This window comes from Penaeus vannamei, chromosome 1, assembly GCF_042767895.1.
Source record: "Penaeus vannamei isolate JL-2024 chromosome 1, ASM4276789v1, whole genome shotgun sequence".
Taxonomy (NCBI): domain Eukaryota; kingdom Metazoa; phylum Arthropoda; class Malacostraca; order Decapoda; family Penaeidae; genus Penaeus; species Penaeus vannamei.
Window position 1 is genome coordinate 8,365,415 of NC_091549.1, and position 15,000 is coordinate 8,380,414.

Here is a 15,000-nt window from a genome sequence, read left to right on the forward strand (position 1 = left end):
CAAGGAGAATGACTATGCGTTTTCTATGCGTGACAGAGGTACTAATGAAAGGAAGAATGAACATTAATAAATAATGAGTTTTGCTTTTATGAAGTCTGTCTGTAACTCATATTTTACGTTCATGATGTTCGTTTTTATATTAACGTTGGGTATCTGTTATCAGATCGCGGATGGAATATTCTAGAAAATACCAGTTTGCGATGACCTGTGACTTCTCTGGATTGCACAAGGAAGTGTTTTGAAGGTAGATAGCCAGATTATAATTGCAAATTGAGATTTTTATTTTTTATTTTTGTTTTTTTTTTATTTTTTTATGTTTACTTTATTTTATTTTATTTATTCAGGTACCTTTTCTTCGTTAACGAGAGTTTTTACGCTTATTTTATTTTATTTTATTTATTCAGGTACCTTTTCTTCATTAACGAGAGTTTTTGTGCCCACGTACGAATATTTCGCGTGAGTTATGATAAGATATTCCATGACGATCGGAATGACTTGTCTCACGGCTAAATTGTATTTGTTAAAGGACACGAACTGCACGTTAAGCCTTCAAGCGCAGTTGCAGGGTAAAATGGGGCAATTGAGTTGTTACCAGTCATTGAAATCGAAGACAGGAAGGAGAGAAAAGAGAAAGACAAGAAATCACACAGTCGACACAAGGTGTAGGTACGGCAAAGGTTGCTTCCTAACCTTGAATTTCGGGAAAAACGAAGAGAATTTCGGAAACGCGTGATTTACTGTGTGTTCCAAGTCGGAAAAGGGAAGAAGTATATGTGGAATTTACGAATTGAAGAAGGATAAGTGTCTCGTAAAGTTTTTGAAATGATGGAGGAATAAGTTTACTGGCAGTGATTATACGTTCATGGAAGGTGACCGATATAAAAAAGTGAATTTCCGACACTAAAGGAATATATACATATTTGTGAGACAACGCTAAAGGAAGAAGGGAAAGGCCCCGAAAATGGAAGAACAATGGAAGAGACGGAGGCAGCGAATGGGCTCCGACACTCAGCTGTTTGTGGCTAACCTACATCCAAGATATATCCATGCCTACGGTGATGCGACGTAAGTCTCTTTGAACGGCTGCTATGCTATTTAGTTTTCTTTTATCGTGCGTTTTGTGGGATATTGTTTTCGAAGAGTGATTTCGGTGAATCTGGAATTAAGGAATCATATGTCGAAATGGTGGTCCAGATATTGCTGTGGTTATCGGGACATATTGGCGAAACGGCATGCTTTTGTTCCAATCAGCTTCGGGCGGGAAAAATGTGAAAAGGGGAGATAGTTTCTCTTATAACGCGCAAAGCGATCAGTGCAGTACGAAATTTAGGAACTATTTTGGGCCTTCCCACACTAGCCAGTCAGAGCTATTCTAAGGGTGAGACAGACCACAAGGTACCACTTTCAGGATTTAGAAAGATTAGGCCTACATGCTTCAAAGCCCCAAACCAGGAAGTTGGTCTTTTAATGCCCAGGTTGTGCCGAGTATGCCAGGGTAAAGTGGTGATTACAGTTAGTAATTGTCGAGAGATGATTGGTGGCTTGTAATTCAGACCAGGTGACGGAGCTGAAGTCCTCCCTAAACAAGGGTGATGAAACGCGCATACTTTCACGTTAGATAAATACCTAAAAAGAGAGATGAGAAGAAAAAAAGAAAATGCTGCAAGCGACGGCGACCATATTCCTGAGAAATTACGTAGCCTTCTCCTCCTCCTCCTCAGCAACACTTTCGTAACAGCACGCGATAATATGCTACTTCTGAAACATGCCCGCCAGTGGTCCAGTTGAAGAGCGCGGAGACCTTGGGGTTTGCGCCAAGACAAATCACAAGATGGAAGGACGTGGAGAGAGAGAGAGAGAAAGAGGGGGGAGAGGGAGAGGGAGGGAGGCCAGTGGAGGAGGAGGAGGAGGAACTTGGAGTTAGCCAAAGCATGGGTTGATTTTTCTTTTTATTTCATTTTTATAGTTGCTTTGTTTGTGTGTGATGACCGTGTATGGTTATAAATGGGCGTCTGTTATTTGTGTGTGATGGTCGTGTATGGTTATATATAGGCGTCTGTACGTATCTCGTGTGTTTGAAATAAGCACATGTGGGAAAAATGAGAACTGCAACTTCGTTTCAGAAATTTATAAAACATTTTCCGTTAAAGTAGACATGTTATTTAATTACCCGATTATTTCCAAACCTGTTTAGGCTCTCGATATTCAGAAAAGCTTTAGGAGTATGTAAAGGAGTTATCCTTGCCTCGCCCATACTTTTTTCCCCGTTAAGTGAACGGGTTTTTCCCCCAGGTATGCAAGTTGTTTGCTTTGTATTGTGAGATAGTATTGCTTGCTACGGTATATAATTCTGGTGTAAATTCATCCGTTATTGCAGAAGAAGAGCGAAAATAAGAAATAGAAATTTGATGCAAGTTTCTAGTAAATACACGTTATAAAGTGTGAATCAAGCACGTGGTTAAACTTAGGAATAGTTTGAAAGTAAATTTAGAACGGACTTGCTGATTCAAGGCAAACGAATTAATTAATATAAACATTCAAACATTATATATCTTAACCGCATTTCTAGAATAATGCCAGACACGCTGTAAACCTAGGAAACATTTTCATATATATTTTTTTATATAAACATACATTATAAACACTCCATTATGAAGAATGATCACAGTCGAGTTTGTATTTCTTTTTACTTTTAATGGGTCATGGTCACTTTTTTTCGTTTTCTTTTTTTGTGTATGTTATTAGGTCGTTCATGTTAATATGATTTTCTTTCTCGTATTACTTGTTCTTCACCCTGTATTCTAAGAATTTATTATGAAGTTAGAGTCACAGTTAACGGACTTTTTTCCCCTTTCTGCTTATCGAATTGCAAAATGTTGCATAACTAATAAATAGATTTTCGCTTGAATATTCAGTGTCTGTCGCCATACACAGAGATAACCTTTTGTGACATGCACATAACACACTCCCTTTGTTTTGTGTATGTGTTTTATATTATACTGTGTGTGTGTGTGTATGTGTGTGTGTGTTAGGCTATGATGATAATTTACATGGTTAACCTTTTATTTACTTTCTATCCGTATTTTTCTTCTACTAATGCATTTGCCATTTAATTTGCTCACATCTATTTTGCACACCTTGCTACCGCGCAATCGTACATAAAAAACGATATTTTTTTCTTCATAGAATGTAAATGTATGAATGAAATGCTTGATTGTAACAAGCGTTGCGAGAGCATTTTAAAGCATGCTGTAATTACCTTTTATAATGGCTGGTTCGCGTAATGAGCTCTCGTGACCTTAGTTTTAATGGTAGTTTCTTGTTTGCTTATTTGTATTTTGTCATTGCGAATAGGTAGCGCGAAGCATGTCGAGAATTTTACCTGAAACCTTTGATTATTTAAACTGAACCGTTACGTACCGAACAAAAACTGCGATTCTCTTATCTGGATGCTCATAAAAGAACAATCAAAGTTATAAATAAACAGGATTTTTTTGTTCTTTCCATTCTCTTTCTCTGACTCTTGACGCATTGAAGATAACATCCCACATGTACCAAGGCTAAACGCAGGTATGACGCAACAGTGACGTAACCATCGAGAGATTGCATAGAGCGTATATGGTCCATTCGTGAGTCATTCAGGAGATTCGAGCCAGATTTTTGTGCGTTTAGTCAGGTTTCTTGTTCATATATTCGTGTGTACGGTGACACGCGCTCTTACATAATAACCTCAAAGCAAACACGGTCACCTGTGGCCTCGTTCTCTCTCTCGAACTGGTTACCCAATCGCAACTGACTCACTCGCTCATTCTTAACCCTCACACAGTCACACGCTTTACCCTGTGGCGGTACTGGGGTTATTAAGAAAATGAGGGTGAAAGATTACGGAGAAATCCTCGGTCGTTATGCTTTGATCGCGGTTATTGAAAGGTTATGCGAGGATCGTCGGGAATTTAGGTTATTGAGAATCCGTGTCGGGAGCTTTTTGAGAAGTGTCGGGTACCTAACCTTGAGACGGATCGGAGAATTCTGTTGTTAGAATCATTTCGACTCTTTTATCGCTCGCTTAAAGCACCTCTTTTCCTGCCGAATGTGAATGTACTTTTCTCCAGAACGGAAAGTCGACGAAAGGGGCCAAGGCGATGAGACCACAAGATGGGGTTTTGGCGTGTGCAAGAAATATATGGTCTCGGCTGTTTTTTGGGGGTTATTGTCAGCATTGCAAGTCGGGGAAAGTACCACGTGGCGAACTGCACTCTTCCCACGCACTCGCTGCCTATTTTTGTTGGGACTTCGTGGACTCGAATAGGGAACCCAGAGACCTTGGCGGCGGTTTTAAGTGGCTTTCCCCCCCTTGTTCGGTGTTGCATCACTTCGAATCGCTTGGGGACAGAGAGAGGGAGAGAAATGATTGAAATGCTTGTTTCGTAACGGTTTTTTTTTCTTTCTCGAAGGTGAAAACCATGTGGTAAATCTAACTGGGTGAATGTTTAGAGATGAGGGTTATTATCACACGCTAGTACACGTAATCCATAACGTCTATTAAGTAAGGTGTATTCAAACTCGTAGTTGGAAAATATTATAATATAGAAGAAAACCAGTGTGTGTATTTAGAGAAAGCAGATTATATATTAAGATTTTTTCACTCTCTAGACATTTTTGCTTGTAATATTATTCTTAATAGGTCATGCGTATCACTGATATATGAAAATCGACGTTTTATAATAGATCGTGTGTAGCACTAATAGATGGCAAATCTGTTTTGATAGAATGACAAGTATTTTATGAGAGTAGACAGGAATTTAGGTTAAGAATCGATTCCGAATTAAATTGTCTGCTAAAATTGGATATTTGATTTGACCACAAGTGTAAGATTATAACGGTAATTTGTATCGTTTATTAACTGCTAACATATGGACACATTTTTTCTTTGTAGCTTTGTTTTACACTCGAATAAGCAAAATATGATGTAGCTACTTATTCTGTATTTACTTCTGAACAGTGCTGTATATAGACCTAATTTATATAGTGATAATGAATACAAGGAAATGTTTGGACTGTTTAGAATGCGAGGCTAAAGAAACGGGAACTGTAAGGTTTTGATAAGGCCTAAATTAACTCAACAGGCCTGCATGGTATAGAGTTAACCATGATTAGAATATAGAAGTAGTACGTATTTTTATAGGTATTTAGCACATTGTTTTATTATTTATAAAAAAATATATGTATATTTGAATCCTTGGCTAAGTAATTGTTGGAGTGTAAATATGCTGTGTAAATATTCTTTATCCTAGGGAGTGCAGAGTCTTATGCTCTGTTTGTTCATTTCTTCTGTAACACTGAGTTGGTAAATAGCTGAATGTTTTCTTGGGTTTGAATGAGAAGAATGCATTGAACTCGGCAGCATAAATTGTTCTCCATCTTTAAGAAAAAATAAGAAAAAGAATCACTTCGTCATGAAATTCCAGAAGAAAATGTCTCCGCAACTTTTCCGTTATTTTACACTTCGTTCTCTCTCTCTCTCCCTCCCTCCCTCCTTCCCTCCCTCCCTCCCTCCCTCCCTCCCTCCCTCCCTCCCTCCCTCCCTCCCTCCCTTCCTCCCAACCTCCCTCTCCCCTCTTTCTCTTTCTCCCTCCCCCTCCCCTCTCTCTCTCCCTCCCTCCCCGTGCCTCCTTTTGCGAATAGAACCGAACCTTTCGCAGTCGGCCGTGAACCCCTGCGTGGCTAGAGAATCCACTCGAGAAAAATAACTTGCTAAGGAACCAAATTGCGAGGAAAGGGAAAATCGACCTTAATGTTGCAAGTTTTACGGCTCCTGGAGGGTTAACCTTGGCGTCTGTTTCGGAGGGAGGGAGTGATCAAGTAAATATGTATAGGCCTATATGTGTGGGTTTTTTTCTGTCTGTATCTCTGGCTCTGAATGTGTTTTTCAGTCTCTCTCCGTTCGTCAGTCTGTCTGAGTGTCTGCGTGGTATGACCTGAGGGGAAAAATACATTCGTCTTCCTGGGTTTCCCGAGTTGGGGTTACGTCAGAGGTAAACATATGATCAGGATCCACATTGTCATTGTTGTTGAGGGGATCTTCAAATGCCGTAGTGACGTCCATTGTCCTGAAGAATAACGATGGAAGGGGAGGGGGAGGAGGAGGAGGAAGGGGTGGAGAGGGAGGGGGAGGAGGAGGAGGAAGGGGTGGAGGGGGAGGTGGTGATGGAGGGCACGGGGGAGGAGCTGGAGGCAGAGAAACAGAAAAAAAGATGGAGAAGATTAAAAGGAATGAAAATGCAGTCTTCGAATTTATAAGTTCGAAAAGAGCATGACTTCGCATAAAAGTTATCATAACATAATAAATCCTGCAAGCACATGCACACAAATAAGCAGACAAACAACTTAAAACATCCCGGGTTGCTAGTTAGTTATGCTAGTAACCCTTCCAATCGTGTCTTGTGCTACTAAGGCCTAGAAAAAAAAGGTCAGGCCATTTTACACGTTTATTATCTTTCATTTCGTGACATTCCTCGAATTCCTCTGTCCTCAGGATAGTAATCAAAGGGACGATCCATTTACGTGCTCGATTAATCATATTAGGTTTATTGCACATCGGCGAAGAGGTAATGATGACCTGTATCGATGCCGTGCTCGTAAGTGTCAAAGTCCTTGTAATTACGACGGCGTCCTCGCGCGTACCGTCATGTCAATTTGATTTAATCATGTTATTGATGTTATTGATCCAGGTGAATGGCGGGCGAGACGCAAGTATTGATGAAGCGAGAGCAATATAAGAGGAGGGAAGGTGTCAGAGCCAGTTCAGTAGCAGTCCGAGTGCCGAGGGGAAGGTGCCAGTACCGGGAACGTGAAAAAAACGTGAGAAGTGTACAGTACTGGAGAAAGGCGCTACGGGAGTGTACGGTGTTCTAGAGGACAGGAAGACTGTGCGCTGCTTAGAACTGGAGAACTGTGCTACAGGAGTGTATAGTGTTCTAGAGGGCAGGAAGTCGGTGCGCGGCGTAAAACTGGCTTGAGGCAGTTACTGTCGCATACTTGAACGGATAAATTGTCGGAAGTAGAAAACCTTCGCGCCAACACGAACTGCATTGCGTTTGCGTACGATCACTACGCTTTCGTTTCGAGAACGTCAGGAGTGCAGTGACATGACTCGGTAGCGCGCAGTCTGGTTGTTGCTTCTCGGACGTTCCTCTCGGACGATCCTCTCGGACTCCCTCGCTTGCAGGCGTTAGGGTTGGTTGGGTTCGAGTCCCGGGTGTTGTAGGTACTTGTGTAGTGTGTTGTGAAAGCACGGTGATTGAATACTACTTTATCAGTTGTGTGTTCTTGTATATTTTCTTTTGGAGTGTTCCTGTTTTCATTTATCAGCGAATTTCTAAAAGTTGTTGCTCCGTAGTCACGTGATGTTTTGTTTTCTTTCAGGTGTAAGGAGCCACGTGAGGCGAGGACCTCCGAGCAGCTCCCCAGCTGCTGCTGCTGCCTCACCCCCGCCTGCGTCGCCGAGAGCCCCAGACTCCGATCCATCATGGGTTGCTTCCTCGAAAAGTTCGACAACTTCCTCAACCGATGCTTCTACCGGTTGGGCCAGATCATCGCCAACCACTTCGGGTACTTCATCATCATCCCGATCTTCATCACCGCCATCTTGGCCACGGGTTTCCAGAACATCGTGTACGAGGATGACCCGGAGTACCTGTTCGCCCCCACGACGGGCGGCGCCAAGGACGAGCGGGCGATCATCGAGGAGAACTTCTTCCTCAACTTCAGCTCGGACTTCCACCCGTCGCGCGTGACCAGGACGGGGAGGTTCGCCCGCTTCATCATCATGGCGAAGGATGAAGGCACTCTGCTGAGGACCGAGGTGTGGAACGACATCATGGAGCTCGACCGCCTCACCCACACCGTCGGGGTCGAGTACGACGACAAGTTCGTGCGCTACGAGGACCTCTGCGGCATCTGGGACAGCAAGTGCTACGAGAACAACATCCTGGACCTGAAGGACCTCATGCCTGAAATCGAGGCTGGCGAGTACAACCTGACGTACCCGCTCATGCTGAACCCCAACACGTTCGAGATGTACGTGTTCCCGCTGTTCTTCGGCGGCCTCGAGATCTCCAACTCCAGCACCATCGAGAGCGTCAAGGCCCTGTCCATCTCCTACTGGCTCAGGACCAACACCCGCAAGGAAGACGAAAGGTGAGGCAGCGCTTTTGTCAAGGCTAGGAGGGGCTTCACCTGTTGGCTAATTACGGTCTTGAAGGAGGCCCGCTTATCCTTGTGGGCCGCGTATTTAAGTATTTTATTTGTCTTAATTGTTTGTTTATTATGGCAATTAGTCAAGGCGCAGCGACGCGTAGAAATGACGTATTTGTATCTCATTTGGCACATAACATAATATTACGTAGCGATCTTTTTAAAAATCTTAGTCGTTCGGCTATTCATATCAGTGGAATATTTTTCCTCTTTGGTTAAGATAAGAAACAGTCCTTAAATCATCGGGTTTTCCCATTGGCTCGACTGACGTAATCACTATTAGCAAAGGATACACTTGGCCAACCACGGAGCCGCGACGCCCTCTGCCAACAGAGCTCCGATCTTGCCACGAAGAACCTGTCAGCTGGTTGGCCAAGGAAGTGCCAAGGAGGTCGCGCATAATTCATGCTTTATACCTATATAAACTTCAGGAATAGATAACGCTCAGAGCTGACGTTAGAGCTAAGACTGAGAAGGCTTAACGCGCGTGGCTTGTTTGCCCGTTTTGTATGTCTTGTGTTCGTTCGCCGAGGCCGTGACGGGGAAACTTTGGTTAACGGATCTCGCGCTCGTTCTCGGTGCATCGTCTTTGGCGAGGTTTTGGCGAGCGATCTTTCGCGCTTGTGCAAGTATTGACTCTTTTCCTAAGTTGCCGAGGGCTTATTTTTCCCGCCGTCGGTTTGTTTAGCTTTTTTGCGTTCGTCCATTCCCGCCATTTTTTTGCGTCTGTCTATTGTCTCTGTTTGAATCTGGTAGCGACGACTTTGACTATAATCCCGATTGAATTCCCGATTTTATTTGAGAAATTGAAAAAAGGGGGAAATAATTAATGGCTTCATTTCCATTCCACGTTAACTTCGGTCCAAGAAAAAATTTGAACGGGTGAAGGTCGCAGTTCATAATACCTGATAGGTTTACATTCTTATTCAAATTCACTAGTTTCGATTTCTCCTTCATATGCAAATGAGAGAATTAAAGTCTGGCGATATGCAGCGTGGAATTTGCATATTAGTATTGTTAGTATGGCCATCGAGGTCGTCGCCGTCTGCGCTAGTGTTATTAATGCGTTTAGTGTTATTTTTGCCATCTGTTACTATTGGGCTAGTATCCTTGGCATCAGCTTGGCAGCCATCACTGTTGTAATTATCGATGTTGTCATTGCAGTTAGTATGATAACAGGAATGAATAGGATTCCTGATTCCGAATCTTTTCTTCACCGACCACCGCCCCCCCTCTAACCCCCCCCCCCTTCCAGCTGTCCTTATCACTGTTATTGTTATTATTATTGTTATTATTATTGTTTTAAGTTATATAAAGAGCCACACTGAAAAAAATCGAGATTTATACTACCAAAGGTGTCAGTGCAGGTCAAGATACAGCTATGAAAGAATGAAAGAATAGGAAGTTAGCTATTTGCGTAAGAAAAAAGTTGTAATTATCGATGTTATTGCTATTATGATACCGGGAATACAAAGGATTCGCCATTCCGAATCCGTTCTTCCCCGACTGCCGTTCGCTCCTCTAACCTCCCCCTCCCCCACCTCCCCTCCCCCCCAGCGCCGCCCTGTGGGAGCAGTCCTTGCTGAAGGCCATGGACGGGAAGGACTTCGGCACGATCAAGGTGGCTCGCTTCGTGTCTCGAACGCTGGAGACGGAGCTCGAGAACAACACCAACTCCGTGATCCCGTTCTTCGGCGTGACCATCGCCATCATGCTGTTCTTCAGCATCTCCACCGTCATGATGGGCGACTGGGTGCGCACCAAGCCCTGGCTCGGCCTCATGGGCGTCGTGTCGGCGGTGCTGGCCTGCGTCGCCGCCTTCGGGTTCCTCATCTACCTGGGCGTCGAGTTCATCGGGATCAACATGGCGGCGCCCTTCCTCATGTTAGGTGAGTGTTGGCTCTGTGTGGAACTACGGGGACGGCCTTTCAACTGTCCTTGTTTTGTTGTTGTTGTTTTTCCATTTTTCTACAGATTTTCCTTCGTATATGATCTCCATTTGCGTCTTTATTCCGCCGTTCGACCAAACCGGACTACAAATAGATAGTTGATTAAGCGAATTTACTGTCATATTTCCTCATTCCATTCCACTGTCCTTGTTTTTTTCCTTTTTTCCATACGTTTTTCTTCGTATATCTCCATGTGCGTCTCTATTCCGGTGTTCGACCAAACCGAACCACAAATAGATAGTTGATTAAGCGAATTTACCGTCATGCCTCCTCGTTCCATAATTCATCTGCATATGTATAGGTTTTCCTTCCGTCTTTTCCCTTGTATTGTCTTTCCCGCTTGTATTGTATCGTAACTTCCTCAGGGAGGTCTTTGAGACATGGACTTTTCCCTAGCATTGTTTGGGAGAAGATAATGCTAGGTTAGGCACTGAGGTCAGACGCTGAGGTTAGGCCGAGTTAGAGTTCATTGTGGGGTTTCAGAGAAATGAGGTAGAGGTAGGCAGAAAAGTAAATTTTAATGCAGGGTTATTTGTTTAGGTTGATTTTGGATTTTTTTTTCATAAAGGCCCTTTAGGCATCTTTTCTTATCCTTCTATTCCCCCTCTCTCCCCATCCCTCCCCCTCTCTCCTCTTTCCTCCCTCTCCCTTCCCCTCGCTATCCCTCCCCCTCCCTTCCCTTCCCTTCCTTCCTCTCTCTACCCTTCTTCCTCTCTCTCTCTCTCTCTACCCTTCCTCAATATTTCCACCCTATCCTCTTTCTTTCCATATTCCACCCCCCCTCTCTCTCTTCTCTCCCTCCATTCCGTCTCTCCACCTATCTCCACCTCTCTCCCTCTTAGTCATACACATAACGGAGCAGCAAACTACTTGCAAGACGTTCGCCACCACCCCCTCCCTCCACCGCCCTCCCCCTCGTCCCTCTCCCTGCACACCCCTCACCACCGCCCTCCCTCCGACCCCCTCCCTGCACACCCCTCACCCCCGCTCCCCCTCCCTCCCCTCCACACCCCTCACCCCCCGCCCCCCCCACCTCGTTTCTTGATGTCCACGGCGGCGACCAGATTCTCGCGCGCCCCCCGCCAACCCGGAATAGAATCTGTCAGCATTACACGCAGATTTTCCGCCGATGGAGAGAGAAAGAAAAAAAAAAGAGAAGAGGAGTTTCGAAGACTCTGGTAGAAACAAAAGGCGCTGCAACTCCTCTCTCCGTTGAACGCTAAGTTTTAAAGAAAGTGGGTGATATTCGCTATGCTGATAAGAATGGGGGGTTTTATGCCGATAAGAGTGGGGGGGTTTATGCCGATAAGAGTGGGGGTTTTATGCTGATAAGAGTGGGGGTTTTATGCTGATAGGAGTGGGTTTTAAATGTTGGAAATGGTAGGGATAGAGAGGGATAGGGAGTGAGAGGGGGGATGGTATTAGGAGAATGAGAGAATGGGTAGATAGAACGATGTACAGTATACGTGTTGGATGAATGAAATACCTAATGGGGACGAAATAGAAAAGTTCAGATTTTTTTTTAATGGAGATAAATAATATCAAACAGAGAAAGAGAGAGAAGGAGGGAGGGAGCGAGCGAGAGAGAAAGAGAAAAAAAAGAAAGAGAAAAGGAGAGAGATTGAGAGAGAGACACAGAGACAGTCCTTGATACATATGAATCAAAATTAAATATAGATTACGATTAAAGATGGGCGTGTTGGGTTATAATGTGTACACCCAGAGTATTCACACAAGACACCGTAATGTCACGCTGGACTAATGACGTTAACGGAGCAACAGGTGGTCTTTCCATGCAGAGGAGCGGCCAGCGAGGGAGGGAGAGAGAGGGAGAGGGAGAGAGAGAGAGAGAGAGAGAGAGAGAGAGAGAGAGAGAGAGAGAGAGAGAGGGGAGAGGGAGAGGGAGAGGGAGGCAGGGAGAGAGAGAGGGAGAGGGAGGGAAGGAGGGAGAGTGGAATAGGGAGGCAGAGAGAGAGAGAGAGGGAGAGGGAGGCAGGGAGAGAGATAGGGAGAGGGAGGAAGGGAGAGAGAGAGGGAGAGGAGAGGAGAGAGAGAGGGAGAGGGAGGCAGGGAGAGAGAGAGGGAGAGGGAGGCAGGGAGAGAGAGAGGGAGAGGGAGGCAGGGAGAGAGAGAGGGAGAGGGAGGCAGGGAGAGAGTGAGAGGGAGAGGGAGGCAGGGAGAGAGTGAGAGGGAGAGGGAGGGAGAGAGTGAGAGGGAGAGAGGGAGAGGGAGGGGAGAGAGAGGGAGAGGGAGGGGGAGAGAGAGGGAGGGAGGGAGAGAGAGAGAGGGAGAGGGAGGGAGAGAGAGAGAGAGAGAGAGAGAGAGGGAGGGGGGAGGGAGAGAGAGCAAGAGGGGCGGTATGGTGGTGTCCGTTGTGCGGTCGAAACGTTTAAGATAGATATGTACGGATGTGCTAGCTTGTTTGTGTATTTGTGGTTATAAATGTGTGTGTGTATTGTGTATAAGTATGTGGGTGTAGGTGGTTAAGTATAGGTGTGTGATTGTATGTGTGTGTGGGTGGTTAAGTATGGGTGTGTATGTGTAGGTGTTTGTGTGTGTGTGTGCGTGCGTTTGTATCTGTATGTCTATATGTAGGTGTGTCTGTATGTATATTTGTCTATATGTATGTGTGTGTCTGTATGTATATTTGTCTATATGTAGGTGTGTGTCTGTATGTATATTTGTCTATATGTAGGTGTATGTATGTGTGTTTTGGTTGATACAGCTTGTTACACCTATATACTTAGATTTACCATCTTGCAAAAAAAAGGGCTGGAAATTGCGGCTTCGAGAATGTTGCAAGCCGACAAAACACTAAACTGATTACGGCAAGCTGTGTAGTGGCCGGCATTTCACCATCAAAGCTTTCATAACAGAGTGAGAACAATTAGCTACATCATGTCATCTCGAAGATTCTCTCTTCTACTGTTTGCCTGTGTATTCTCTCTATCTGTCTGTCTATCCATCCTCCCTCTCTCTCTCTCTCTCTCACCTTCTCTCACCTTCTCTTCCTCTCTCTCACCTTCTCTTCCTCTCTCTCACCTTCTCTTCCTCTCTCTCACCTTCTCTTCCTCTCTCTCACCTTCTCTTCCTCTCTCTCACCTTCTCTTCCTCTCTCTCAATTCTTTTTCTTACCATCTCTCCCTCTCTCTCAATTCTTTTTCTTACCATCTCTCCCTCTCTCTCAATTCTTTTTCTTACCATCTCTCCCTCTCTTTTCCACCATCACTCCATCTCCCCTTCCACCTTCCACCTTCCCTCCCTCCCTCCTTCCCTTCTCTCCTTCCCTCCCTCCCTCTCTCCCTTCCACCTTCCCTCCCTCCCTCCCCTCCTTTCCTCCTTCCTTCCTTCCCTCCTTCCTTCCTTCCCTCCCTCTTTTCCTCCTTCCCTCCTTCCTTCCTTCCCTCCTTCCCTCCTTCCTTCCTTCCAACTTTTCCTCCTTTCCTTGTTCCCACATTTTATGTATAAGAACAACAATGTTCACAGTCGTCATTTCCCCCTAAAGCGATCTTTCCATATCTATAAAATTTGCATAGACTGTACACACCAGTGATTCTACTCCCGTTCACAATCTATAATTATTTTCGGTCTACTTACGATGGGCGTCTAGTCACCACCGCATAAGCATGAAAACATAGGCCTCATCACCAATCAGCTTAGGGTTAACGTCATGACCTCTTCGACATCCATCACCATTTCCTTTGTCTTGTCTTCGTCTCTATCGAAAGTGTTGTTCAAAGGAGTGTCAGTGGATGTAAGTTTTAACTCTTATTTTCGTTCGCTTGTTTTCTGTCCAGTTCTAGTATCCGTTCCCTCGCTTTAGATTACTCCTTCCATCTTTATCACTCCTTTTACCTCTCTCACACCCCTCCGCCATTCATTTTCTCACTCGCTCCCACATCTGTATCCGCAGTTACACCCACACCCACACCCGCAGCCTTACCCACAACCAAATCCACATCTACACCCACATCCACACCTACAGCCATCCGCTTCGATACCTGGTAGTCTCACCCACACCCCTTTCACACCCCTGCCCTTGTCTATCTACTCTCGCACCCTACCACCACCCCTACCCTACCTCCACCCCCACCCCAACCTACATCCACCCCCAGCCCATCCTACCCCTACCACCAACTCCATCCTACCCCCACCCCCACCCCACCTACCCATACCACCACCCCCACCCCCTCACGATACGTCGCGTCATTCTGTTTCCTTAGAAAGTGACAGACTCGAGCCGAGTGTACACAGGTCATCCCGGAGAGAGCGAGCGTCCAGAGTGTGCGGTTGACTGCCCATCACCTCACGCTCGCTCGCTCGCACGCACGCACGCACGCGCGCCAGATAACGATTAGCGTTAGGTCGAGAAGGATGAGAAGATCCGAACGCGGGTGTAGATGAGGTTCCTAGTCGTGGGTATTTCAGGATAGGAGAGGCGGATGTGTGTAAAGATGAGTCGTGTAGTGGTGTTATTGCTCGTGCAGACGCGATAGAGTCGAAGGCTGAGGAAGTAACTGATTAGGTCTTGTATTAGCTTCCGAAGGTCGTCATTATGGGAGAAAGTTCTTTTGATTACTTCCATGTAAACGGGGCGATCAGAAATTCGATTACAGTTCTACTTATAAGGGTGAGGTTAAAGTGTGACGTACTTAAAAGGGTAAGGTTGGAGGGTGACATACTTATAAGGGTGACGTTGGATTGACATTATGCTTCTAAGGGTGAGATTGGGAGGGTGATTGGAGTGTGCTATCATTTGAGACGTTCTTCACAACACTCTTAAGTGATAGGAAGT

The 15,000-nt window shown here is 45.1% G+C and overlaps 1 protein-coding gene across 5 annotated transcripts in view; it reads left to right on the forward strand.

Annotated features, from left to right (window-relative positions):
• Ptr (patched domain-containing protein) overlaps positions 1-15,000 on the forward strand; it is a 152,337-nt gene that overhangs the window by 67,190 nt on the left and 70,147 nt on the right. For all 5 annotated transcript variants that reach the window (XM_070132515.1, XM_070132471.1, XM_070132417.1 and 2 more), the window contains 2 exons: positions 7,426-8,199; positions 9,814-10,145. In XM_070132515.1, the coding sequence (XP_069988616.1) occupies positions 7,529-8,199; positions 9,814-10,145 (1,003 nt within the window). In that variant the 5' untranslated portion in view covers positions 7,426-7,528. The remainder of the gene's footprint in view (positions 1-7,425; positions 8,200-9,813; positions 10,146-15,000) is intronic.